This window comes from Callorhinchus milii, unplaced genomic scaffold (assembly GCF_018977255.1).
Source record: "Callorhinchus milii isolate IMCB2004 unplaced genomic scaffold, IMCB_Cmil_1.0 Scaffold13, whole genome shotgun sequence".
In the NCBI taxonomy this organism is placed as follows: domain Eukaryota; kingdom Metazoa; phylum Chordata; class Chondrichthyes; order Chimaeriformes; family Callorhinchidae; genus Callorhinchus; species Callorhinchus milii.
The window spans coordinates 19,504,383-19,531,761 of record NW_024704754.1 but is presented as its reverse complement, the minus strand read 5'-3'; the positions used below and the strand labels follow the sequence as shown (position 1 = coordinate 19,531,761).

Below are 27,379 nucleotides of genomic sequence, written 5' to 3'. Positions count from 1 at the left end.
TTATTGTAGGTGCTCTGTGATGCACAATGCCAGCGCCACTATAACTCGGCAGCCACCAGGTGTAACTGCAGCAAAAAATGCAAAACTGAAAATAACTCGTGAATGATATGAGATACCCAAAAATAAATATGCCCGTGTCACTCCCACTTGCCAGACCTTTCCGATGAGGCATAGATCATGCCTCTTATGTCAATCATTTATTGAGATCCTTCTTCAAGCGCAGACAGAAATTGTTGTTTTATTAGTATAGATTAAGATGGGCGAAGTGTGCCGATCCCAAACAGCAGATTCCTTCAGATAAAATCAAACCGCAACATTCATTATTAAGGATTATTAAAGCAGGAGAAATGGACATCTCAACTGTTTGCTTGACCCCGCGTCACTTTTCCTTGGGGGAATTGGGAATGCTCTCAGACAGCGGAGTTAGGCTGAGCAGAAGTGTGTGCCGCTCATAAGCTTTGGTTTGTCTGAAAACGGTATCTGTGCCATGAAGACGATCCAGGACACCGAGTACACCATAGCACTGATTGAACCTGCAAGAGGGAACAGGAAATGCCATTCAGTCAGTTAAGCTGAATATATCACAGACCATTCCATACCATTCTATACTGCGACAAATCTAATCTCACTAACTCATCTCCCAAAATTTTGGAATGTATGTGGCTTCAGCCTTCAGATCTGGAGTTCAGGTTCATGAACACACGCTCCTATAGTGAGGGTAGCTATCTTGTAGAAAGGAAAGTAGCTGCTGCTCTGTCTCTGGGCCTCTAACTGAGGACGAACGCTCACTTAATAGGAAGGGGTGTGTGTCCAAGCTGGGCAAGGAAGATGGTGGTAATGGTCTCATACATTTCATGCTGAGCTGCACTGTTCAGCAAACTAGCTAGTTTCTGTTACGTGCCATCTACCAAGTGCAGGCTCAAATCTGCACTTATCAAATACCAAATAACAAAGTAGTGACTCCTCCTGAGGGGGGGAGAGGCAGGAAGGTCAATGAGGCCTGAACTGACTACAATGCCACATTTGGCAATGGAAGGTTGGAATCGAGTCTGTCTTGGTTGTCCAGCTCCTGAGCCAAGGAGATCCACATTACTGCAAGCCACTGCTGAAGACAGGCCAGGCAGCTGGCTCATCTGGAGGACTTGGAAGGACAGACTGCCGTTTAAGATTCTTCCTCCAACTCTTGTTAACTCTGCAGACCAAAGCCCTGAAAGGGTTGTCCTGCACAACTGGTGAAAAGCTTGTGACACTGGTTTGTGTCTACTTCGCATGTAGATCTTGCCGTTGTCTTATTGGCTGAAAAGTATAATAAACATGGTTACCCAACACTTACTTCAGGTGATGGAAATCATGGAACTCTGGTGATGGCAGGAATGGCAAATGGTAGCCACAATGTGAGATCGTGGAGACCAGAAGTGCTAAACAGAACCAAAGCATTGTGGTGGCCACGTGTGATCCCAAAAGTATTGGTCCAACCATAGATGGTAGCATGTTAGAAAACTAAAAGACAAAACACAATTTCTATTAAGACATGCATATAATATACATGCAATTGACATACGCACTACAATGTGCAAATACCACACATGCAATCTAATTTGTGATCGCTCATTTTATAGCAATTTAATTCCTGATTTTTTAAAAAAATTCTGACAACTCATTGCACTTTCTCTGCATCTTTCCCAGGCACTCAACCTGTGGAACAACTCTAGCCTCATTCTTCCCTTCAGGCTATTAACCTCAGACTATGCTCTTCCAAATCTCTACCACTTGATTAGTGTTGCTACATTGTGGGCCTTGAACCTTCACCTACTTTTCTCAATTTCAAAACCTATCCTGCACTGTAAATAGTTGTTGTCACGTGCTGTCATAACTTTCATGTGAATGTTGACAGAAATGAACAATTCTCAGCAATAGGAGTTGATACCTCTGTTTGAAGGAAAAAAATGCTCATAACTGGAGTCAATCCCATAGATTGCTGTGTATGGAGATTCACTGGTAAAAGTGAATGGCTCCCATACATGAGATTCATAGTTAAAAGTGAAGGTATCAAAGCATTTACAGATTAGATTGTGCTGACCAGTTATTACAGATCCATCTGGAAACCCACTGGGTGTGAGTGGGGAGAATGCAGGTTATATATCAGTGGTACATTGTCAACATTAATCATCAGGATTATTCGGAGGACTCAAATTGGCATTTACTCCCTCAACTCTCCTTCACCCATTGACACTCTGGACTAGGCACTGCTAACACTTCCTGCTGACAATGCGAGTAGAGCTCAGTGCTACACCCTACATAACTGCAGCATACCACATGCTCGATGGGATGTGCGTATAGGGCGATCACACCGATCGGCGCTGTCCATTCGTGGTGCTTCTTGTGGATTCTCGTATAGAGAGTTGGGTGATGAAAAAGCCTAAAAACAATCAGACCGTCAGAAACTCCAGTGTCTGTGCAGGAAGTCTGACAGGCACTGTGATAATCAGCCTGCTGATTAACAACACAGAACTTAAATGAAGCAGTTCTCCACTTCCCTGCATATAACTTTCATTACACTTCAGATTAGTTACCCTGAAGCTTCAAAACATTTCAATGTTCCAAGGACTAAATCATTTTTTTTAATAATTCACTTGAAAAAGGAAAGATATTCATGAACAATAGGTTATTCAATGACAGCAAGATCTCAATGGAGATGAAGCTTGTGGCACATTAGACAAATGTCCAAATAGTTCACGTTTATGGGTCTGAATGTCAGAATCAAGTCCACTCTCTGTGGCGGTCTCTAATCCAGTCCAAGCAGTGCAGGTTCACAGTCCTCCAGGACACAGCTAATGACAGACTAACTCAGCCTGGCACTTAGAGGAGCAGACTGTTCATTGGGAACAGGAAATCTTTCACTCAGCTCCTATTAACGCTGTACATTTGCATGATCAGGGCCACTTACCGATGGGAATAGTAGAAGAGCAGCTCCTCCAGCAGCCCGAAGACACTGAGCTCCAGCAGCACCCAGTGGAAGGTGGGCAGCTCCGGCCCACATGGGCTCCCCCGCCATTGCATGACAGGGTACATCAGCACCACCATCGGCAAAGAGAGGCAGAATTGATTAACAAGCACTGTGGCAACTGCCTGGTGAAGCCGAGATGGGTCCAACTGCAAGAAACCAGACAAAGGGAGAGGTAAAAACAGTGGCGATAAGTAGGTGGGTGACTGAAAATCCAGTTGAAAAGATGAACCTTGAAGCAGGTTTTGAAGTTGGATTTCCCAGATAATTTCCCAGAAAATTATCACTGTTTTTAGGACATAGGACAAAGGCTGTATTTAGCTGTTCTGAGTAGAAGGGATCTTGTGTTGATTAATATTTGACTTGTCAGCACAGTTTGTGAAGTTGATTCAACAGAGCTTTGTGTTTAACGTTTCTAACTTCCAACCTCACAATAAATAATTCAGAAATTGTGACCATCGCACAGAGTTTGGTGGCTCGACAGAGAGTGAATAGGATTTTGAGGTTTAGTTAATACAGCAGGTCAGAGGAAGTGATAATGAAGTGGTACTTTCCTATCCCAGCTGGAGTCCTGCAATACTCAGGTAAATACTTGAGCAGTAAATACTTGTTCAGTTGGATAAATGTAAAAAGATCAAGTTGAACTTACTGGCTGGTTCTTACCAATCTGAATCTTGTAGCGAGCTACTGCTCTGGGCTTTCCCGTCAGATCCACCATGGTCAAAAGTGCATTAAACAGCCAAAAGACAAGAGTGGGAATCACCAGAGTGCCTACACCAACAAACACAGCTACAGTCAAACATTTGTCACTCAATACTGCTGACAACACCTCTGCAGCAGCGTGCTGAATGACATCACAACAGATTCCAGATCTCACCCATTGGCTTCATGATGTTACTGTCACTTTAGCTCACACTAGAAGCTTAGGAAGGAGATTGGATGATACAATGTGTACCTGATATCTGCATCTGTTAGTTACACTGAAACAGCTATCAGGTATGACTTCAGCATAAACACACACACCTATGAGCTAAACTGTCTTGTCTGAAGCTGCAGCTGGGAGTTATATCGTTTTCTCTGTCATCGTCAGCCATTCCGATCCACTCACCAAGTAAAAAGAGAGCCCACTCTTTCCCGCCAAAGAAGCTGTGAACCTTTTCCCAGTGGGATTGCCAGAAGTCTCCAGAAGCTCCCCAGAACCACTGCAGATGCCTGTTGACAGAGCAAGAGTGGGTCACTGGTCACCCGCACATACACCTATAGAGAACTATAGTGCAGGGGAAGTACAAATACTGTGGAAAAAACATTAGAAATGACACAAGCAGAGAAGATGACAAAGACAATCTGAACTACCCAGACTTTCTAGAAGTTTCTGACAACAAGTTTCATAGTTACAAGACATGAACTGAAATGGGCTCAAAGGAAAGCAACTCAACAGTGTCATCACACACTGCTTTGTGCAACTCTCTAAAATAAGTGTGAAGACTGAATGTTTGTATAAGGGCCCCCCTGCCCCACTCTGTCCCTCCTGCTACCCTGCCCTGTACTCACTGCCTCCCCACCCCACACCGCACCCCAACCGCTTACCATGTCAGTGTGTTCCTGAATGCTGCAAATACCAGTAGTCCTGAGCCCAGGATGAAAGCTGCTTTTTTCACTGAATCCCAAACATGTCCTTCCTGTGAGCCATAAGACAATGGAATTATTTTATTCAGAGAAACAGGTACACATTTACCCCCATTTACAGCATTGCCCATCCAAAGCTGCTCAGATTAAATTTCCATCTGTAATGGTACAAATGCCATATGTATTAGTGTCTGCACCATCGAGAGACAAGAGGATGTGAGAGACACTGAAACAACTCATATACACATGATCAGATAGATAATGAGTGAACAAGCGAGAGAGAAACAGAGAGAGAGAGAGACAGAGACACATGTGAGAGAGATTGAGAGCGAGCATGAGAGATGCAGAGAGAAAGTGAATGGGACCGATTTCGAGCTAGAGAGACATTACCAAACTAATTTCCTCAATAGTGATTTGCAAATGTATTCAGCTCACCATGTTAATAGTTTGTGTCCAGTTTTAGTGCAGTAACAAACAGGCTAGTGAACAAAAGGCAAAGTACTGCAGATGCTCGAAATCTGGTATAATCACAGAAGTCGCTGGGAAAGTACAGCAGGTCAGGCAGCATCCATGGAGAAAAGAAAATATGTTAACGTTTCAGGTCTACGACCTTTTGTCAGGACTCATCAGAATGAAAGGTCATAGCCCTGTAATGTTAACTCATTTTCTACTCTCCATGGATGCTGCCTGACCTGCTGCACTTTCCCAGCAACTTCTGTGTTTATATCAGGCTAGTAATCCAATGCATGGTATGTGATTGTGTCTCTGTCTCTCACTCACTATGTCCATGTGTGCCTCTTTCACTACGTGTGTGTGTGTGACTATGTTTATGTATCCCTGAGTACAATAGAATTCAGACAGGACAGATGACCACCATTACTATTGAGGATTGTGTCCAGCCCACACTGTGTGAGCAATTAACTCGCCTCCTTTACATTGCCACTTGGTAAAAATGGCGTCATCTGTAACTATGCTTCAAACAATGAACTGCAACTAATTGTGGCTTCTTACCTCATCTTATATATCACTGCTCACTTATTGATCATTATTATTTGGTTCATTGTCCACTTCCTGGTAATAGAACACATATCAATCCAGCATAAAGTACACAAAGAATGCTGGACATTGAGGTTGGCAGCTATCATATTCTGTGTTATTTGTTCTGAAACAGTGTGTAAGCCCTCAAATGTGCTTCAGAACTCAAAGGATCAAACTTCACAGTACCTGTCTCTGAAGTGCCAAGCAATGGTCAACTTCACCTCTCATCTGAAAGAAAAAATGAGACTTTGACCCAGTTTACAGAATATCACTAGTTGACAAACAGATCAACCCTTTGGTGTGGCTCAGCATTAACATTGGAGACAGGGTTCAGCCCAGACTATAAATCGAAAGCCCCAATAACCACTGTTGGATCCTACAGTCTGATTTGGCTTTTGTTGAATGTTAAGCGATCGATATTCACAGCATCATTTACCTACATCCACCTTCAGGAGGTGCTGAGTTGCTGAGGTAGGAAAGGAGTCGGCTACAAAAAAAGATTGGAATCAGAAAACAATCAGAAAACGTTCACTTTTATAGCACCTTATATCATTAAAACGTGCCAAAAGTGGTGACTGTATTTGTAAGAAAACCTGGTGTCCATCTCCACACAAAGTCTCACAAACAACAACGAAGTGAATGATGAACTTATTCACCTACAAATTACAGTACTACACTTCACAGTAAATCATGTGAAGCGCTTTGAGACGTCTTCCTGGTCTGAAAGGTGTCACAAGAAATGCAGAGATTTGTTTTATCTGGAGAAATGTCGGTCTAACCTTTGGGAGAAACTCTTTTCTCCTTTCCAATAATCCAGCCTCCCCACACCAACCCCCGCAGCCTGGACTGAGCTCCCCCAACCCCCCCCCCCGCACAACACCCCCACACCCCCCGCCCCACACACAGTTACTGACTGAGAAACACAGAAATCGCTGAGGCTTCAGAAAGGTTTCCCTATAAAATATAACTATTGTTACGGGAACTTTCATCTCAACAACTCTTACTGAGAGGCCGGAGCCGAGAGTCAGAGCCAGGGGTCCGGTCCTGAAAAGGGGAGTCGGTGCTGGAGCCGGGGATGGAGGCCGGGAATGGGGGCTGGAGCCGGGGATGGAGGCCGGGAATGGGGGCTGGAGCCGGGGATGGAGGCCGGGAATGGGGGCTGGAGCCGGGGATGGAGGCGGGGAGTCGGGTTTCAGGCGGAGGGATGAGCTGCACAAATACCTTTCACGATGCGCTTCTCGCGAACAGTCAACAACACTAACAATGCAAATCCAATTACGACCGTAACTGAACCCCGAAGTCGGGAGAGCCCCGCCCCCGGGGAGAGCCCCGCCCCCGGGGAGAGCCCCGCCCCCGAGGAGAGCCCCGCCCCCGGGGAGAGCCCCGCCCCCGGGGAGAGCCCCGCCCCCGGGGAGAGCCCCGCCCCCGGGGAGAGCCCCGCCCCCGGGGATACCTTGTTTATCACAGTATTATGGAGCTCATTCAATCTCCACTTCCTAATCTACAGACATTTAAATTTTGACAACAATATTGGTTTTAAAGGCCTGTGTCCGGCTACGCTGCTCTCCCCAGATCGCAAGACCCTGGACACAGCAACAATCTCTGACTGGCCTCCTCCGTGTCCCCCGAATCCTCCATCGGCAGCCATGCCTTCAGCCACTGTGCCCCGAGGCTCTGGAATACCCTTCCAAACTCCCTTCGCCTCGCCTCGCCCCCTCTCTTATTTTCAGGTCTCGGCTGAAGACCTTTCTTTTCGACTGTACCTTCTTCCCCCTCCCACTGGCTCGGCAATGGGATCCGTTACTGTGAAGCGCTCTGAGACGCCGTCTGGGTTGGAGGGCGCTATATAAATCCAAGTTGTTGTTGTTGACAATGTGATTTAGAGGGTGAGGACCAACAACAACTTGCATTTGTATAGCGTCCTTCACATGGGTAGCATCCCAGAGCATTTAATGACATATGGTTTGATCTTGCAGGTGAGGAAGGTAACTGGGGATTGAACCTAACATCATTGAGTCTCAGGAATAGGCGGGAAGGTTCGGAACCATTGGTGAGAAGACAGACGAGAGCCAAGGAGGATAGCTTCCATCTTTTCCATGTCATGTTGCAGAAAATTGGTGTTCATCCGGGCCTTGATGTCAAACCACAGCACAGAGGTTTAACATGAACCTGTGTGAAGCAACAGCATCTTGTTCCTCACATTGTGAATCTAGAATAACAGCAACTGCTGCAGTGCTTCATTCCTTGAAAATAAGCTGGGTAGAGTGTGAGGCTGGTTAACGTGGGTTCAGGCTGGGTTCAGTTAGTAACAATCTGAGTGAAGGGGGAAGGGGTAGAGTGGGCATTTATAATTTAATTTTGTAATTTAACTTGGTGTCAGTTTGCCTCAGCCAGTTGCACTCTTACCTCTGGCTCGGAAGATCATAGGTTCAAGCTCCACAGTTGGGAACTTGAGATCACAGTTGTGGGGCGTGGTGGGGGTGGAGGTGCTATATTGTCAGAAGTGCAGTCCTTTAACCTTAAACCCTGTCCCACTATTGGATGAGAGACAGGAGTTTCCAGCCAATTATCCTCCAGATTAATTAGTCATTCAATTCATGTCTGTGTGTGGCATCTTGCTGTATGTATAAATGCTCTTGTGTTTCCATACAAAAATATGCAATTGTTAGTAATTACTGCAATGTACTTTAAGACTTATCAACATAATGTTTTATGAAATTGTAAGTTCTTTCTACCTCTGGAGTTAGAGGAGAGGAAATATTGGTATTTTCAACATCAATAATGTGTCTCAGAATAGCTGCAATCAGAATTATTCTAGTTTAATATACACGGTCCCTTGAACAGAGCATGGAGATACCCAACACATTGCCAGGGAGTCACACAGAACTTGCCCAGAGCTGGGCAGAGAGGAGAGGAATGAACCTCCAATCCTGGAGAAGAGTCTGCGTAAGTACCAACAATCACCACCTCTACATCACTGACATGTTTACTGACCTGGTTCATCACCTCAAGCTGTGAGATGAGAAAGAGATCAAATGGTTCCCGAAAAGAAATGCTCTTCCCTCAAACAGGACGATTGAAAACATGGTAGTCTTAAAATTAGAGCGAAACCAATTAGAAGTGAGATTCATAGACTATTTCTTTATATGGAGGGCAAGGGTTCAGGAGTGAGAATTTACTGTAAAAGAGAGAAGGCAGTAGAGGCAGAAATAATTAGCATGTGTAAAGCAAGGTACATTCATTGAGGGATATGGAGAAAAGGTGGTGATGAGAGTGGATAATGGAACATTGAGTGACCTTTTCCTGGGCCATAAACTTGCACGATTTTCAACTGCATTAACTGATTGGTTCCTGCATTGCCCAGTTCCAGTGACAGTGTTACTGTAAGAAGGCTCAGCTCTATGTGGTTCTCTTTTCCCAGGTGCCAAGGATAAGGTTGATCCACTGGACATCACTCCCAGTTCTATCCCATCTGATCTCATCAGTGTATCAGACTTTGATTGTCCTATCTCTGCACAAGGTAAGATCTGAGGTGATAGAACAATGACAGTATGCACACATTCCTGCTGCTCTCTCTGTCCCTTATGCATTCACCTTGTTGCTTACCCTTCACACCCTGAACCCGCGCATTCCTGTTCTGCCACACTGGCATATCTAAATTTTTTCAGGGTTTAATTTCTCAATCCCGTTCATAATCTTATATACCTCTAAAATGTCCCCCTTAAGTGGTCTTTCAAGGGTGAAAGTGTTTTAACTTATCCAATTCCTCAAAGCTTGTCTCGCACACATTGGCGATCAGCTTCGTGTCCCTGCACTGCCCGTGGGACCTCTTTAAGTTGGACAACCACATGTGTGCATAATGCTGGCAGTGAAACAAATGTGGGAACTGGAGTATCTCTCAGCACCAGGAATTTATGTTGATCATTTTACTCGGCCTGACTGCTCCAGTTCTAAACACTGACAGAATGTGGGTTACCTGTGAGGATGTATCTGGAGCCCACTACCCTGTGGACACACCTTCTGCAAAGAGTACCTTGTGTGCTGCCTGGACTACAAATCGCGATGCCCTCTGTGCAAGGACACACTGCAAGAGGCAAGTCCCCAATTACACTGGGACCAGAGACCTGAGGCCTGAAATGCTTAATAGTCTTATTTTATGGACCATTTTGTCGAAATGTGCAAAATTGTTAAATTCAGTCCTAATTTGGAAGCTTCTTCCTGTTCCTATATTCCAAACTGTCTTTCAAATTAAGGTTGAATTCACCATAATTTTGCAAATCTAAAACGTTTAAATGAAACAGCTGCACAGACTGAAACTTGGGGCGATAACTGGGGCTGAGCCCGGATTGTTTTTTTAAACTGTCCTGGATGTAATACCTGGCCTCTACCACTAGAGGCTGCAATGGTACTGCTGGGGCACACGGCTGCCCTCTGGTGGCAGAATCTAATTACTTCAGTGCAGACTCTGGTCACTTGCAAGTTCCTCTCCCGATTGATTGACATTGGATTAGAGCTGCCTCTGGCTGCAGCTGTGAAACTGAGCTACCCAAACACCTCATCTGGGAGGGAAGTTCTGACAGAGCTTTTGAGGCAACCTGACAGAGCAAGACTTCAGTCCAAAACAACAACTTGTATTTACATATAACCCTTCACATTGGATAATGTTTAAAAGCATGTTACACAAGCATGTAAGGAGAGGTGGCCATAGTCGCAATTAGGTTGTAGCTAGGTCTTAAAGACAGATGAGAAGGGAGGGCAAGATCAAGGGTAGAAAGAGGGCAGGGGCATAGTATCTAAAAACTTAACCACTGATGGAGGCACGTAGCAGGCAGGGAATATACATGAGGGTGGGGTAGGTGAAAATCATAGAATTATACAGTACAGAAGGAGGCCATTTGCCCCATCGGGTCTGTACCAGCTCTTTGAAAAGAGCTATCCAAGTCAATCCCACTCCCCCGCATTCTGCTCGTAGCACTACAAAGTTATCCTCCCCAAATAATTATCTAAAACAACACAACAGCAAAATTACATTTCACGTCAGGAGGACGTCCCAAGGCACTGGTTCGCAGACTTTGGCTGTATCCCGAACATTAAAGAGATCCATTAAAAACCTACCTTCTACTCTCTTAAAAGAACAGCAAGATTGCAAGATACTAGAACTCTATTTGTCTTCACTCCCTAGCTGGAGACTCGTTTGTTGAAACTATTGCACTCAGTTGTGGATTCACACTGTGCTGTGCTGAGCTGTCCTGTGCTGGGCTGAGAGCTGTCCTGGGCTGAGCTGTCCTGGGCTGGGCTGAGCTGACCTATGGTGGGTTGGGAGGTGGCTCCAGATTAAATAACTGCTAATGGATAATTCTTTGCTCATCTTCCTCAGTCCTTGCAACAGCTACAATGCAGCATTTCCTGGGCCTTGAACAGTATCGTGATATCTCACTTTAGCTCCGAGGTGACAGAGAGAAAGCTTCTGAACAAGATCGAAATGGCTGAACTGTCCAGGTAACTTCCCTCTCCAGGTGCAGGGTCTGAGCCTGTGGACTAGCTCCAACTGACGCCAGTTTAGCTGTGTCTCAGGGGAATGCGTTCTTTTGGAAAAATCAGAAATCTTAGTCAGCGTAAAGATTTTAAGCTTTAAACTAAGTGCAAAGCTGTGCTGTGGAGAGGGCGAGTCACTGAAGACAGCTGGTGCACAACTATATAATGAGCGAATGTGCAACTTAATTTCAGCTCTTATGCACACACACACATGCCCAGCTACAGATTCAACAGCCATTGAATTTGTTTCTTGATAGGTTTACGAGTGGGTTCAATGTCTGGGTTGAATAAGTGATAAGCAATGGTTTAGATTTGATTTATTGCAGTGCTGGCTGCACTGGCAACTGCTCCCTTCTTCAACATTTGTGGAGTGTGGGGGCTATATAAACTGATTCCACCCCAACGACCGGGAGCAACATACCCCAGTGTTTGGAAGCTTGTGAGGAACTTCAGTGAGTTACAAACCCTGGGATGTACAGGGCTGGTTCCTGGCACTCAAATAAAATAATCCTACTCTCCTCTACCTCGCAAACACCAAATATTTTTCAAATCTCTCCAGAATTTATTGATATAATCTGTCTTCACCACCTCCCTGGGTCACCCACTCCACACACTCACCAATCTCTGTGCAAGGAGCAGTATCTGGGCTCTACCATGAGAGGCTCACAGCACTGATATGGTGCATTGGCTGGAATCTGTAGGTAACTGTAGTTAAATCTGACGTGTCTGCTAACAAGTGGTCATCTGCTTTGTGCCACAGCCTGACATGTAACTTGCCGATCTTTGTCTGCGCGGTGGCTTATCTCGACATTGCCTGTGGGCTGCACATCTTTGAGTCCACATTACCATCTGCTGATGCGCAGATGTATAGAGACCTGGACCAAGAGATTTGGGATGTATATGTATGAATATGGAAAAGTGTGAGTAAAGACTATGCCAGCATCTGGGTTTCACTAGTTTCATTGGGTTTTGGTACTTTTCACAATGATGATATTCATAAAAATGGATATTAGTTGGTAACTGACTTACTGCATATCGGATACTGAGGAGCATTGGCAGTGGGGAGCACAGGCTGGCACTAGGATGTGCTCAGGTGCTGTTGGGCAAGGGGTCACTGTGTAAATTTTTAGTCTTTAGCAGACCATGGTTGTATCCTGAGCATTAAAGAGATCCAGCAGCTGCCGGATGGCCGCTCGCTCATTGACACACTAGGCAGACAGCCCTTCAGGATATTAACAAAAAGTCACCGAGATGGGTACAACACAGCCAATATTGAGTACTTAGAAGGTATAAGAGTAAGTTACTAGTCAGAGAGATAGACACCAACTTTACACAGGGCTGATGCAACTATTGAGCCTAAAGTATTGCTCAATCCCCCACTGGAGCTCCCTCATCTAATCCTATTACTCTACTCTTCAAGAGTGAATCTTGAGTTTATGCCCCTTTGTTATTGATTCACTAACTCGTGGAAATAATTTTTGACTATTTAACCTCAAAATCTTTCAGAGTTATGAAAACATCCAGCAGATCCCCTCTTCACATCTGTTCTACTGGATTTTTTGTGGACCCATCCTCATAATTATTATAATCAATAATAATCCCCGGTTCCACTATGTGAATAGACCAATGATCAGCCTGGGCTCAATCCAGGGATTGGGACAGGCACATTGTTTTTCATTCATAACAGATGTTAATTTCCTGGTTTACATGTAAACTTACATTCTAACAAATGGCCAGGTCCCACTGTTTGGATGATCCTTTACAGGTGACCATGAGCAGGTAGCAATCTGACCATCTGTCAATGTGCAGGTTGAGGGAGAGGAGATAGCAGAACTACACCATCTGCACAACTGTGTGTACAAACAGGTGCGGAGCTGGTTCCAGTCTCTGACAAACTCATTCCAGGCTCAGATCCTGCAGCAGCACGACTTAATGCCTGAGAAAGACCCTATTGTGCAGGTAAGGAACCCACTGCTAGTCACTCACTATTAATTACCTCACTGCATGTTACCACATGTTTATTACCCAACTGCCAATTTAGATAATTATTTGGGGAGAACAAGTTTGCAGGGCTATGGGGAGAGATCGGGGGAGCGGGATTGAATTGGATAGCTCTTTTCAAAGAGCTGGCACAGACACGATAGGCCAAATGGCCTTCTTCTGTGCTGTATAATTCTACGATTCTATGATTAGTCTCATACTCTTGGTGCTGAGTCAGGCGGTTGTGACTTCAATCCTCATGTTGGAACTTTGAGCTCATAGTCTTAGGCTGACACTCCAGTGTGTGATTGGTGGAGCTCTATATTATTGGATGCCATATTTGTCTGTTCAGGTGCATGTTAAACATTCTGTGAAACTATTCGAAGTATTTTCTCCTAGTGTTCCTGGCCTAGAATCCTCCAGAAGACGTGAAAAGCGCTATATCAAATGCAAGGATTATTATTATTATTAATAATAATGATTGCTGCCATGTGTTCAGTCCTGGGCACAGCTCTCCTGCTGACCTGTGACCCAGAGTGGACAGTTCCACCATCAGACACTTGCTTTCAGACCGAGATTGACAACAAATAAATGGTAACGTTTGTGGTGACTTGGCTCTGCCGCAGGGTACAGTGCTGATACTATCACCTCACACCTGCGGAATGAACCAATAATCAACAACAATTTGCATTTATATAGCGGGGCAGCATCTCTGAGCGTTTATCAAATCGGAGGTAATGGCTTGCAGGTGTCGAGTGCCTCCCACACCGGCAGAAGGAGCCTGTGTTGCTTTTCTTCTCAATATTAAAATGCAGTTTGTGTCAAACATTAAAGATTACAGTGAAAGATTTATTCTCAGTTTATTGGGAATAAACTGCCTGTGAGTGTAATAGCCAACAGCAGGAAGGAGCTTCTCAAATCTGGATCAATATTTAAATACAAACAAAACAGGAACCTCTGTGACTTGCGCAGCGCCTTGCGGTGATTTAGTCACTGAACCACAAGGGAAGCTTTGTTTGATTGTGTTTATATGAGATTTATTAAAGTGCGAAAATAAAATAAACGCTTATAAACTGTCTGACATGTAACTGAATACCATTCAGAGACGCAAAGCAGCAGTTTGTGTCTAACTCACCACCTGCTCCCTGGACCCTATCCCCACCCCTCTCCTTAAATCCCAGCTCCACTTCCTTGCCCCACTACTCGCCGACATCATCAACCTCTCCCTGTCATCTGGCACTATTCCTATCCCCCTCAAAACAGCCACTATCATCCCCACCTTGAAGAAACCTTCCCTTGACCCATCACAGCTATCCAGCTACCGGCCCATCTCCAACCTCCCTTTTCTGTCTAAGTTCCTTGAGAGAGCCTTTGCCTCCAAGCCTTTCCCTCTCTTCCTACTCCCCCCATGGAAACTGCTCTGGTCAAGGTCATAAATGACATCCTAACCATGTGTGGCCAGAGCTACCTCTGCCTCCTCGTCCTCTCTGCTACCTTTGATACTGTGGACCACTCAATCCTCCTCCACCACCTATCCTGCCACCTCAACTTTCAAGGTTCTGTCCTTGACTGGTTCAGGTCTTACCTTTCACACCGCCTCCACTTCGTCTCAGCAAATGGCTTCTCCTCCAGCCCCCGCACCGTCTCGTGCAGTGCTCCTCAGGGCTCTGTCCTCGGTCCCCTCCGCTTCACCCTCTACATCCTTGGTGACATCATCCGCAGACATGGGGTAAATTTCTACATGTATGCAAATGACACCCAACTCTATCTCTCTGCCTGGCGTCCTGACCGACTGCCTGTCCCACATCAAGTCCTGGATGAGGGACAACTTTCTCCAACTGAACGTCAGCAAGACTGAGGCCCTCCTGATTGGCTCGCACCAGTGCCTCCGCACCTCGGACGTTGGCAGCATCAGCATCCACGGCTGCACACTCAACCTCACTAAGCCAGTCAGGAACCTGGGTGTCTTGTTTGACCTTGAACTGTCCTTTCTCCCCCACATCCGCACCATGACCAGCACTGGCTACCACCATCTCCGCAACATTGCCAGACTCCACCACTGTCTCGCCCCTCAGGCTGCCGAAACCATCACCCATGCATTAGTCACATCAAGGCTCGATTATGGAAACTCCCTTCTCAACGGCCTTCCCAACTCTTCCCTCCACAAGTTGCAGATCATCCAAAACTCAGCAGCTCATGTATTCTCACGCACCAGGCTTTGTGACCCCATCACTCCCACCCTCGCCCGACTCCACTGGCTCTCCATCCCTCAGAGGATCAAATTCAAGATCCTCGTCCTCACTTTCAAGGCCTTCCATGCCCTTGCCCCCTCCTATCTCTTTGACCTGCTGACTCCCTGTCAACCTGCTTGCTCCCTCATTCAGCAGGCTCCAGCCTGCTCCATGACTCCCACCTGACCTGCCCTACCATCGATGGCCGGGCTTTCAGCCTCTTTGCCCCCACACTCTGGAACTCCATCCCACAGTCCCTTCGCCTCGCTTCCTCCTTGCCTCCTTCAAGGCCGGTATCAAGACCCTCCTCTTCGATCGTGCCTTCAGTCGCCCTTCCACCTCTCTGCCTTCACTCACCCAGCCCCCATGCTCAGGTCCCGACCCCTGACTGTCCAGTGCTTTGGGACGTCCTCCGGATGTGAAAGGCGCTCTGTAAATGTAATTTTGTTGTTGTTGACTTGCAATACCAATACCAACCACATGATGGCGGAGTTACATAACATTACACCCTCAACCTGAGAGAATTGAGGTTTGTCACCTGTTAACAGCCAAAATGTGAAATGAAATATCTATTCTGGATCTGTGGGAATCACAGAGAGGCCACTGGCTCCAGAGGAGTACTCTCAGGGCAGTGAAAGTGATTGTTGTCTCTGGCAGTGAGTGGCCACTGACTACCATCCATCCACACACACAGTCTCTGCACTGAGGTGATAGTTGGACCGTACTCTGGGCAGTTCTGATTCTGGCTGTGACAGGGTGCAGTGTTCATACGGATGGACACAGGGTAAGATGTAGTCATACACTCAGGCACATGGCAAGGTGTAATATAAGAGTTTGAGGAACGAGCAAAGACCACACAAAAGTTTAATCTTGTGAAACTTGCTGCCGACATTCCATCTGCTCCAATTCCTCAACCTCGAGCTCATGGAGTCATCTCCACATTTCTGCTCCTCAACACCTCCTCCAATAACCAAGCTGCTGCTTTTCCTACAGAATAAATCCAGAAATTCACTACTTTGCTTCATTGCAACATACTCCACGACTCGACATTCCCAGAACATGCTCCACAACTCAACAACCCCCGAAATTCTACCCCCACAGACCTGGCCAGGGAGGTGCTCTCTTCCCCCAACCTTCTTTTAATTATCAGTTTAGCTCAAGTGCCGAGGAAGCTGCAATTCTAACTTTGCCGCTTATTATCCCGGAAATGTGACCGATTTTCTCTTGTCATTGGGAAACTGACCTTTCCCAATACCCATTAATCATTCCCAGGCATCAATGCTATGTTACAGATTCCATCTCAGTTCCATACAATCAGCCTGAGACACATTTACCAGAGAGTCTCAATGAGGGTTTTGTTCACACTTGTTTGTCCCTTGGATGGAGAGAATGTTTAATGTATGGGGGCAGAGGGGCTGGGTCCAGGGTAATAACTTTGAACAAGAGGTTTGTGAAGCATTCGTTGACATTCTGAGGTCAATGGAGTCCTGTAGCTCAGTGGTTAGAGCACTCGCTTTTCAAGCGAGAGATCTGAGTTCAATTCCAGACCAGGCGAAACCTAGGGCAAGTTTCCTTACTCCACACGCCTAATAATAATCCCTCCAAAACCCAAAACAATAATAAATTGGTCATTTTCAATCCACGACTGTTTGTGGGACATTGCTGTGCGCAATTGGCTGCCACGTTTCACCCACAAATATACAGTCAATTCACTTTACAGTATATTCTGTGAAGCGCTTTGAGACTCCAGAAGACGTGAAAAGTGCTATATCAAATGCGAGGATTATTATTATTATTAATAAACGCAATGGAGTTCCAACAGACTTAGTCAAACAGGTGACATATCCTACATTGATTGTACAATAGACAAAAACAATCAACTCTGATACGTCGCTCCAGAGAGAAAGAATTGGATAAGATGTGTCTGAAGGTAGGATGATGGGGATGGGTGCAGCCTGACATTGACTAGTCATCCCAGGGACATGGTGGGTTGTGTGCAGTACCAGCTACAGTGATATCTCCTGCAGGTAATGTAAGGCTGAGATTGGCCTTTAGGTTGTACACAGCTATCTCACGAAGAGCCAGTGATTCTCCAGGTAAATAATAATAATAATCCTTGCATTTGATAAAGTGCCTTATCACGTCTTTGAAACGTCTCAAAGCGCTTCACAGAATATACTGTAATATGAATTGACTGTATAATTTGTGGGCAAAATGTAGCAGCTAATTATGCACAGCAAATGTCCCACAACAGTTGTGGATTAAAGTGACTAATTTATTATTTTTTAAAGGGATTATTACCCCCAGAGAAGCCATCCACCAATTGACTAACAATCGGGTTCTTACTTATTGCTAGGTAAACAGGGGCGTGTGAAGTAAGGAAACTTGCCCAGTGTTTCGCCCCATCCCAGGAATCAACCAACGTCTCTCGCTTGTGAGGCGAGTGCTCTAACCACTGAGCTACAGCACTGCACAATGTGGAAAATGTGGAATCACAGTGGAGTGAGTCCCTGGTAATTACTGACCATCACATTGCTTTGCTTTGTTAAACACTGAGTGGTGTAATTGGGCTTTCTGACAGCTGATGGAAAGTTGCGGGTTTTCGCGGAATCCTTATTACTGTGTACCCAGAGGCTACGATGCAATGAATTATGCAAAGAATGGAAAGTGGTATAAAACAAATGTATTTCACAGTTTTGGAAACATCGCACATTACAACATTACATAGAAACAAAATGATCCTGCCAAAGGCGACAGGATGGTAACATTCGCTGTTCATGACGTTCCTTAATCCTGCTAATCTGACAGCGACAGCAAATTACCAAAGTTTTGGAAAGAGCTGTATCTACAATGCTTCCCTGGGATCGCAGCATTGTTGCTTGTTACACTGAGGTCAGTGTGTTTGTGGCCTGGGCCTCAGGGGCTCCCACCCTGTCTCACTCCTATACCATCTATCATCAATATATCGTCCCATCTTGTAGCTATTACCGTGGCAGGGAAGTGGTCCCAGTCAGTGTTGGCTATGTCATGTGAAAGGTTAGGGTGAGGCCCAAGACCAGGGGTGGGAGTAGGAGTGGGAGAAGAAACACCTTATTATCATTCTCAAATAATCAAGCCACATATTGCATTTAAGAACTTGTAACAAGGCAAATATTCATTCACCTGCTGCTCCATGCAGACAATCCCAGAGTGAGGTGTGCGCTGATGTGAGCAGCGTCTCTCAGCCTCCCCCACCCCAGTGGCTGGGAGCAAATTGCTGGATATATTGAAGCGAGAAATGACCCTGTGCCAAATTTTGGGGCGATTAAATTCACATATTCTCTGTTAATGAAGTATGAAATAATGTCAGAGGAAGTTATTATTTGAATAATAAATGTAATTTCACACAAACTAATAAATAAGCCCCGACTTCAGCAATGTTACTGAGCAACTGCTGCAGAACGACAGTAAATTGTAATTGGCTAATTAATAGCGTAAAATTTATAAATATTAATGATTGGATTTTATAAGGAAGAAACTGAGAGCCTGAGATGTGCCCAGTGTTAGTTCCTGCTTCACTGCTGATCCCCGACATCAATTATCCACAAGCCCTGATCCTCTTCCTCGTGAACTGAAGAACATGGTCTTTCTGTGTGTATGTAAATGGTGTCCAACCTACAGTATATGCATGTTTATCACCTGGTCCATGTTTATCACCTACTGCATGTTTATCACCTACTGCATGTTTATCACCTGGTCCATGAGCACAGGCTGAGACTTGCTCACCTCTCCTGGCCGTGCGTACCTATCCTATTCCTCTGATACGTACCACTGTGCTCAGGAGCAGAGCTAAACACAGGATGCAGCGGGTGAGAGGGGGTGATTCAAAAATTAAATGTTTACATTTCATAAAATTATAGGAACAAACTGCTGAGATTCCCTGTGTGTCTCAGAACAGCAGACCGACTGGGGCAGCCGTATATTTGCCTGCAGCTCCCCCCCCCCACCCAGCGCCCCCCATCACCACCACGACTGTCAGCCATTTGCCATTATACACCCACTCTCTCCCTCCTCGCCTCCTCTCTCCATTTTCAACCTCCTCCTGAAAGCCGACATCGTCCCTCCCCTCTTGTACGGTGATTCCACATTGACCTTATGAGGTGCTTTGAGATTTCACGAAGGATAAATGCAAGTTTGTGCTGTTGACCATTGCTTGAACCAAATCTATGGTTGAAGCAGTAAAGTGTTAAACACATCACTGGATGGAAGCGAACAGTAATTACGGGGCTGCAGAGGTAGGCGAGTGATGCAAACAGCTACCAGTTATATTAGTGTTCCCATGGCAACAAAAGAACATTCATTCCTACATGAAAAATTCGCAACAACATATTGAATGGGTTTGTTTGTTTTACTGAAAACTGAACAACCACAACTGTTTATTGGAGAGAAAACGTTTACCAGGAAGCAGAGAATGTAAACCACAAAAGCAGTATTGGTGCATTGCCTCACACACACATTGCTGAGTGTCTGCGCAACACACTCCATACAATCCCACATCTGATGTAACTTCAGTTTACAAAGATAATATTTCTGATGTAACACATTGAAGTAATTCAGCTGTAAGCAATGCGCGGTGGGTGGGGGGTATATGTAAATCTATTCATCCAATAATTTATTTAAATTGAATTAGTGAATGTGCTTAAAACCTTTAACAAGACAGAACTTGCATTGTGTGTGTCAGCAGGTGTCGACTTGGCTCAATTGCCTGACCTCTGGCTCTTGGCTCCAGAGTCAGAAGGTTAAGCCTCACGTGAGGAATGTGAGCTCCGAGTCAAGGCTGACACGATAGTCCAATGTTAACCAGATGCTGCATTGTTGGTGGAGTTGTCCTTCGGATGAGATGTTGAACATAGGTTGTGTTTGCCTGATTAGGTGGACGTTAAATAACCCATAGCACTATCTGAAAAGGAAGGGAGTTTCTCCCGGGCATCCTAGCTAACAATCCCCAGATAAAAGTAGTCATTAACTTCATGGCTGTTTAGGGAACATTGCCATCTGCACATTGGCTGCTGTATTTGCTCACAAATTCAGTCACTATATTTGAATTAAGTTATGGGGCTCAGAGACAAGGTTCATCCCCAGGATAGACATTGGGTTACCTGGAGACAATGGTTTGCTGAATTGTCAGGATCTTCTTTCAAGTTTGGGGAAAGTACAAAGTATTAAGTGACTACACTGAGATGCTTCAGAAATGAAAAGCAGCTGATCAGGAAAAACCGACGGTTCCAAAAGCAGTGAAAACAGATAAAAGGTTGTCATGGAGATGGTTGACTTGCACTGCAGGGCAGGATGACATCAGAACACCACAAATAAATTACAGTTTTATTCACTGAAAGGAAGAAAAAGCTGACAAATAATTTGTATGTTTCACATCTTCATCACCACCCAAATCTGTCATGTCTCAACAACAACTTGAATTTATATAGCTCCCCTCATGCGGTAACGTCCCAGAGCACTCTCAGCCACACAGCATCCCAGCTCCCCATAACACAACCTCGCCCACAAATACACATACTCACATACACGCTCACACCCTCAACCCTATCCCCTCACACACACAGACACTCTCACACATATCAGACGGTGGCTGGTCTCACCATTGTGGGCGTTTTGCCCACAAAATACACAATCAATGTACAATTTACAGTCTATTCTGTGAAGCGCTCTGAGACGTCTCGAAGACATGATAAGACACTGTATCAAATGCAAGGATTATTATTATTATTGTTTTTGTCATCAATAATGACTCACAGTCGGTGCTGCCAGCTATCTGAGGTTCCCAGGAAACCCCTGTATTGAGATTTGGGTCCTCAGGGGGTGATTAAAAAACTGAGACATGGGAAGTGAGGGTGGGAAAAGATATAGCGTAAAATGGTGTTAAGGCAAGTACAGCAACCGAGAAAATGGTGGTGTAAACAGGCCGGGTGGGAAGGTTCCTCCTGTGATGCATATGTATCTATGACACATCATATATCACACATAAGAATCAGATACTTGTGTTATAGAGTATCCCTGGGTAAAAGGGTGGCATTGGCATTAAAAGGTTCCCGAGATCTCGGAAACTGGTGGAACAGGCTGAATGGGTGATTGGCCTCCTATTCCTATCAGCAGGTAAGTCACAAACATACCCTGACAATGTTATACCACGGTTTAAATCAGAATCACTGTTTTAAAGGTATTAAAGCTCACTCTTAAATCAAGCTTGTTTGTCCCACTGTATGGCTGAGTATTTGTGTGTGTGACACTCACTGAGCATCACTGGCAGCGAGGCATTATAATCAGCTCCCGGTGCAGAACTTTTCCATTTGAAGTTGGAATTATTCATCACTAAATCCTCCTGAACTCAAGGTGTCCAGAAACAGATAAGCAGGCAACGGAGCAGCAGACCTCAGTAAAGAGCTTATAGCGATGCCTTTATAACGGAGCCCAGTGACTGAGCTCCTCACTAAACAGCCGCTGTCGGCAGCAGCTGTACATTAAGTGAGGAACTGATGTTTCTCAGATAATGAGATCATCCAAATAGCTTTAAAGCTGTGACTTCTGTTCTCAACCAAAATCTCAAATCAGATTTAAATTGTGGAGGTGCTGAGACTGCACTGGAGCTGCCCTTGTGCTGCATTGGGGGTGGGGGGGGGGGCTACACAGGGTGGGGGGGGAAAGGGGCTACACTGAGGAAGGGGTTGCGCTGGGGGCCCAGGGCTGCTGTCTGAGGGGGGTGGGGCCACTGCGCTGACGGGACGGAGCCGCTGCACTGAGGGGGGTGGGTGGTGCTCCACTGGGGTGTGTGGGGCACTGGGGGGATGTGTGGGGCACTGGGGGGGTGGGGGGGGAGTGCTGCAATGGGGGGGCTGCACTAGCCCTGGATCACAGGTTCCGGCACTGCACACCTGTTGACGAGCCCCTGATCTTGTTCTGGCCACAAAGGTCTATGAACACTGACAATTCTGGTCAGGATGAGAACAACGGGAGGGCTGGAGGCTGACCTTGCAGGAGAAGCAATGAAACCAATTGGAGGTCAAGGCTGCTTCAAGCAGTGAGGCCGGATTAAGTACTGGAATGAGCATTATTATATTTGGTGATTGAGAAAGAAGTGAAGAAGCTGCTGGATCTTTAGCTTTCCCACATTATACAGGAATCCTCTTTGCCCTTCACTGAAGTCTGAACTCCGCCCTCCCAGAGATTGCCCTGACATTGCCCGAGAGCCTCTGCTAACCAGTCGTGACTGAGTTGAAATGATGAGTTTCATTCTTACATAGACTGTAAACCAACAGACTTTATTTCACACCTTCCCAGATTGATGCCTCATTGCCAACCAGTTTTCTTGTGATATGGTCTGGAGGCACATTAGTCGATGTATGTGATGTACGAGTTGTTTAGTCTGTGTGTTATTGATTCTGAATTATAGAAAATGGTCTAATCAATCCTCCCAGTTCTCAATGCTTCTTCTTCACGTAGCATCACTCACTGTCTGTTCTGTCCTCTCATACACTCAGTCTGGCCTCCATTCAGCCCACGAGAAAGAACAGATTGATTTTCTTCCACCTTCCAGCTCCGGAAGCCTCTCGTTTTCTTTCACTTGATTCTTTCGGGATCCCAGCTCCCTCCCACTGATCCCACCCCAGCCCTCTGATCCCACCCCCTCGCCTGCCTTTGTGCTAAGCTGTCATATGGCATTGTGCCTTTCCCACTTTATCAGTTTCGCTCCATTAGTTTGAGAAAAGCTACTTATTGATTTATTCGCTTCAGACTTAGCCCTGTTAATGAACAGAAACACTCTTGAACACAATTATTCACAAAGTCTGTTTCTTTTATATGTCAAAATTCATCTACCCTGATTGCAGATTACCCCAGGGGCGGAAGTGACATCAGTCTGTACAGGGGAATGGTGCACATTGTGAGCAAATCGCTACTGAAAGGTTAGAGGAAGCCCCTCACAGTGCGGCAATGCAGAACAGACAATTTATAAGCAGTTTATATTGAGCAGAACTGATCCTTTTTTTAAATATGCGAGCACCAGCTTCCAGCATTGAAGTTAAATGCAATCAGGATACAGTAGGAATGAGAGGTAACTGATTGACCTAACGCTGTTATACAAGGGCCATAGGCTCCTGCTTTGCTGCCCAGAGAAAGTGACTGTCGCTAGTGAGAGGGTGGGACTGACTGGCTCCAGGTGCCAATGACATTTAATGGCTGCTGTTCCAGTCATGGCCTGAGGATGCCAACACTCTGGAACCTTCCATTAATAAAAAGGCACTGGGTTATCCTATCACTCTTCGTGGTACGTTGCTGTGGGAGGTACAATAGCATTCCCTTAACACCCAACCCCGCCAGTATTCATCCAATTTCCTTTTAAATGTTGGTAAAAATTTGGCATCAATGACCATGACATCGTTGAGATGTCTCAAAATGCTTCACAAAATATATTGTAGTAGTAGTAGTGAGTGTAGTAGTATATTGTTATGACTGTGTATTTTGTGGGTGAAATGCAGCAGCCAATTGCGCACAGCAGTGGCCCACAAACAGTCATGGAATCAGTGACCACATTTTTTTTGTGAGGCTCCTCAACAGCCTCATTCACACAGTGAAACCCTCAGACACAGTGTGACAGCCCTTCACAGTGTCCACATATGTTGACATTCACTGAGAGGATGGGAAAAGACTTGCATTTAATTAGCTACAATGAGAGTGCAATCAATGTGTAATTTTTTAATGAAGGGAGCTGGTACATTATTCTTTCTGGTGAGTAATATTATGCAAAATTTATTATACTCTCATTGCTTATTGCTTTAACATCTTGCACTCAATTTCTTAAAACATCTTGTTTTCTGGAAGCTGCAAGTAATTCAGGAAAAGGGCTTAGATTTATTTATCTGCCACACAGCAGCTTATAATGAACGGATGGTCCAATACATTAGCTGAGCTAAGAATTACTTTTCATTCATGCTGAGGACATGTAAAGCCAGAGGGATTATATTGTGTGCACAAGCTGTTCCTGTGTGGAGTCAGACAGCAGCCCAACAGCATAAAGTGTGAAGCTGTAAAACGTATTCCAATGAACTGTTTACAGAGTTAAGTCTCTTCCTACATTTGGTGTGTGATCTTATCATCTCCCAGTTTCAGATCAAAACAAGGGAAAGAGAGAACACCAATGGAAGGTGTAGAACTTCACTTAATCCTGGCATCTGCTCATTCATTTACTTGCTTTATTACTTTATGGTCAAACTGGGGTCTGACACATGCAGTATCCAAACCACACAGAGCTCCATGCATTCCCACCTACACCTGGAACTCCCAGAGATAGTTGTTGGAATGGAATGCGCACTCGATCCCCGCAAGGACACATCGTTCTTACTCATCCCAGAAAGTATTATGCACAGGTTGGCCGGAGCCAAGGCTTGGGGAGATCCCAGATTATCCATTAGGGGTAACTGCTAACCAGCTAAACCTGGATAGCTTGCCATTGATATTACTGTCTGGCAAGATTTCTCGCTGCTTGTCCAACTAGGAACACCCTACCCATTAGGGCTTTGGCTTGCAGGGTTAACAGGAGCTGAGTGGGAGGATTTCCCCCCCTCCCCGTGACTGCTCTGTCCTTCCTCATCCTGCCAATGAGCCCATCTGGATGACCAAGACTGACTGTCATGGAGGGTTGGCTCGATTCCAACATTCCATTGCCGGACATTTCACCTTGGAGCCAGTTGAGGAGTCGCAAGGGGACGTAACAGGAGCCTAAGAGGATGCCTTCCATGTTGTCCATTTTTATCTGAACAAAGTTAAGTCTCAACCAGGATTTGAGGGGACTGGGAATAGAGCCCTGAGGTATACCACAGGTGATCGTGTGAGAGCGAGAGGAGAAGCCTTTAGGTTTAAGTGGGATTGCAAACCGTGGAGGTGAATGAGAAAGGAAGATAGAGTGGTCAACAGTGTTGAAAGTAGTAGAGGACGAGGAAGTATAGAGAATCTCATTGCAGAATGAGAGAATATCATTTGTGTAACGTGGAAGCAAACCGTGCTGACAAATTGAATAGGTTCTGACAGATTTCATAGCCAGCAAATGTGTATACACAACACTCCTGTAACAGCTAATGTGGTGATTCACTGACAAGCTGCAACCTTCTAAACATTCACAACAAACACAATGTTCCATGCAAATGGAATGATTATCCAATATTGCTAAGATATATAACTATTTGGCTTGACATGTCACCACATTTCATAACTAGCCCCAGCATTATTTGGCCTTATTTCTTCCTTCAGTAATGACAGTCTGAGGAACAGACAAGGCTCCTGTCATTTGCAGCTGCCCAAATGCTTATGTGAACTGAGCTCAGGATTCAAGGTTCTACTTAGAGTAAAACTGTAAGAACTTTACTATCAACATTAGCAAGAACTTCCAGATCCCAGGCTGCCCTAATGATAATAATACTTGGATTTGATTATAGCACCTTATCACATCATCAAGATGTATTTAGCTTTAATGATTTCCACCATTTTCCTTTTCTAAATCATTCAGTAATTGCTCTGCTAAATTAAATCCAGCCTCCAGTTCTGCAACTGTAATGTTGTTATGTTGCTTAAGTGGATGGAATTTTACAATCCATTACCGCTGCCCGCGCCCCCTCCCCCTATATATACACAGTGCTTCACTACAGGATTTATTTTGTAATGTGGAACATGTAACCATTGATCTTGCTCTTCTCGCAATGACTTCCAAATGATAAACAGAAAGCAGCAATGCTTCCCCACTGTCCCATTACATTAATACTTATAATCAATATGTACATTAGTACGTGTATACAACAACAAACATCAAAATTACATTTATAGAGCACCTTTCACGTCGGGAGGACATACCAAAGCGCTGAACAGTCAGGAGTCGGGGCCCGAGCATGGGGGAGGGGTGAGGGAAGGCATAGAGGTGGGAGGGAGACCAAAGGCACGGTTGAAGAGAAGGGTCTTGAGACCGGCCTTGAAGGAGGCAAGCGAGGAAGTGAGGCGAAGGAACCGTGAGATGGAGTTCCAGAGTGTGGGGGCAGAGAGGCTGAAAGCCCGGCCACCGATGGTAGGGCGGGTCGGGCGGGAGACATGGAGCAGGCCGGAGCCTGATGAACGGAGGGAGTGGGCAGGTTGGTAGGGAGTCAGCAGGTCAGAGAGGTAGGAGGGGGCAAGGCCATGGATGGCCTTAAAGGTGAGGACGAGGATCTTGAACTCGATCCTCTGAGGGATGGGGAGCCAGTGGAGTCGGGCGAGGATGGGAATGATGGGGTCATGGAGCCTGGTGCGTGAAAGTACATGAGCTGCAAAGTTTTGGATGATCTGCAGCTTGTGAAGGTAAGAGTTGGGAAGGCCGATGAGGAGGGAGTTCCCATAATCAAGCCTTGAGGTGATGATTGTGTGGGTAAGCTATAATACATAACTGGTTATAAGTTAACACTAAATAGATGTATCCTCATCGCTGGAGCTCAGTGAGGACCCCACATTAACACAGGAGCACTGACCCTCAGCATTGGAAGCAAACCTGTTGGCTACAGTGTGAGAAACACACTGTAAACATTCAGTATGAAATGTATGAGCGCATCACTGCCATTCTGGTGCCCCCCCACACACACATCCCTATTCACTGTTAGATATGGCGAGTGGGATTAACTCCCTGGGACTCATCAACTTCTGCTTCCATTAAAGAGAGCACAGATGCACCATGTCTTTACTTCTACACAATACTTTACATTGATTTGTGTTGAACTTCATTTTACCACGATGGACCACAGTACATACCCTATGCAGCTCTAGGTGAGATCTTGACTACTTCCAATCCCAGGTTTGCCACGCACCGCAAATTTGGTTTAAAAATAAAATCTGCACATAAACATGTGAAACCTTTGGCCTCAGTCCCTCAGCAATGAACAAAGCAGAAAGTGTGTGATCA

The 27,379-nt window shown here is 45.4% G+C and overlaps 1 protein-coding gene across 1 annotated transcript; it reads right to left on the bottom strand.

Moving 5' to 3' along the window:
- Nucleotides 1-190: 190 nt before the first annotated feature.
- On the bottom strand, nt 191-6,957 carry faxdc2 (fatty acid hydroxylase domain containing 2). Its single transcript, NM_001293000.1, has 9 exons — nt 6,890-6,957; nt 5,855-5,896; nt 4,592-4,683; nt 4,113-4,216; nt 3,654-3,775; nt 2,948-3,153; nt 2,314-2,419; nt 1,334-1,500; nt 191-533 (listed from the first exon to the last, which is right to left on the bottom strand). Exons 2-9 carry the CDS (start codon nt 5,894-5,896, stop codon nt 380-382), a joined length of 993 nt encoding a protein of 330 aa, NP_001279929.1. The 5' UTR covers nt 6,890-6,957; the 3' UTR covers nt 191-379.
- Nucleotides 6,958-27,379: the final 20,422 nt, after the last annotated feature.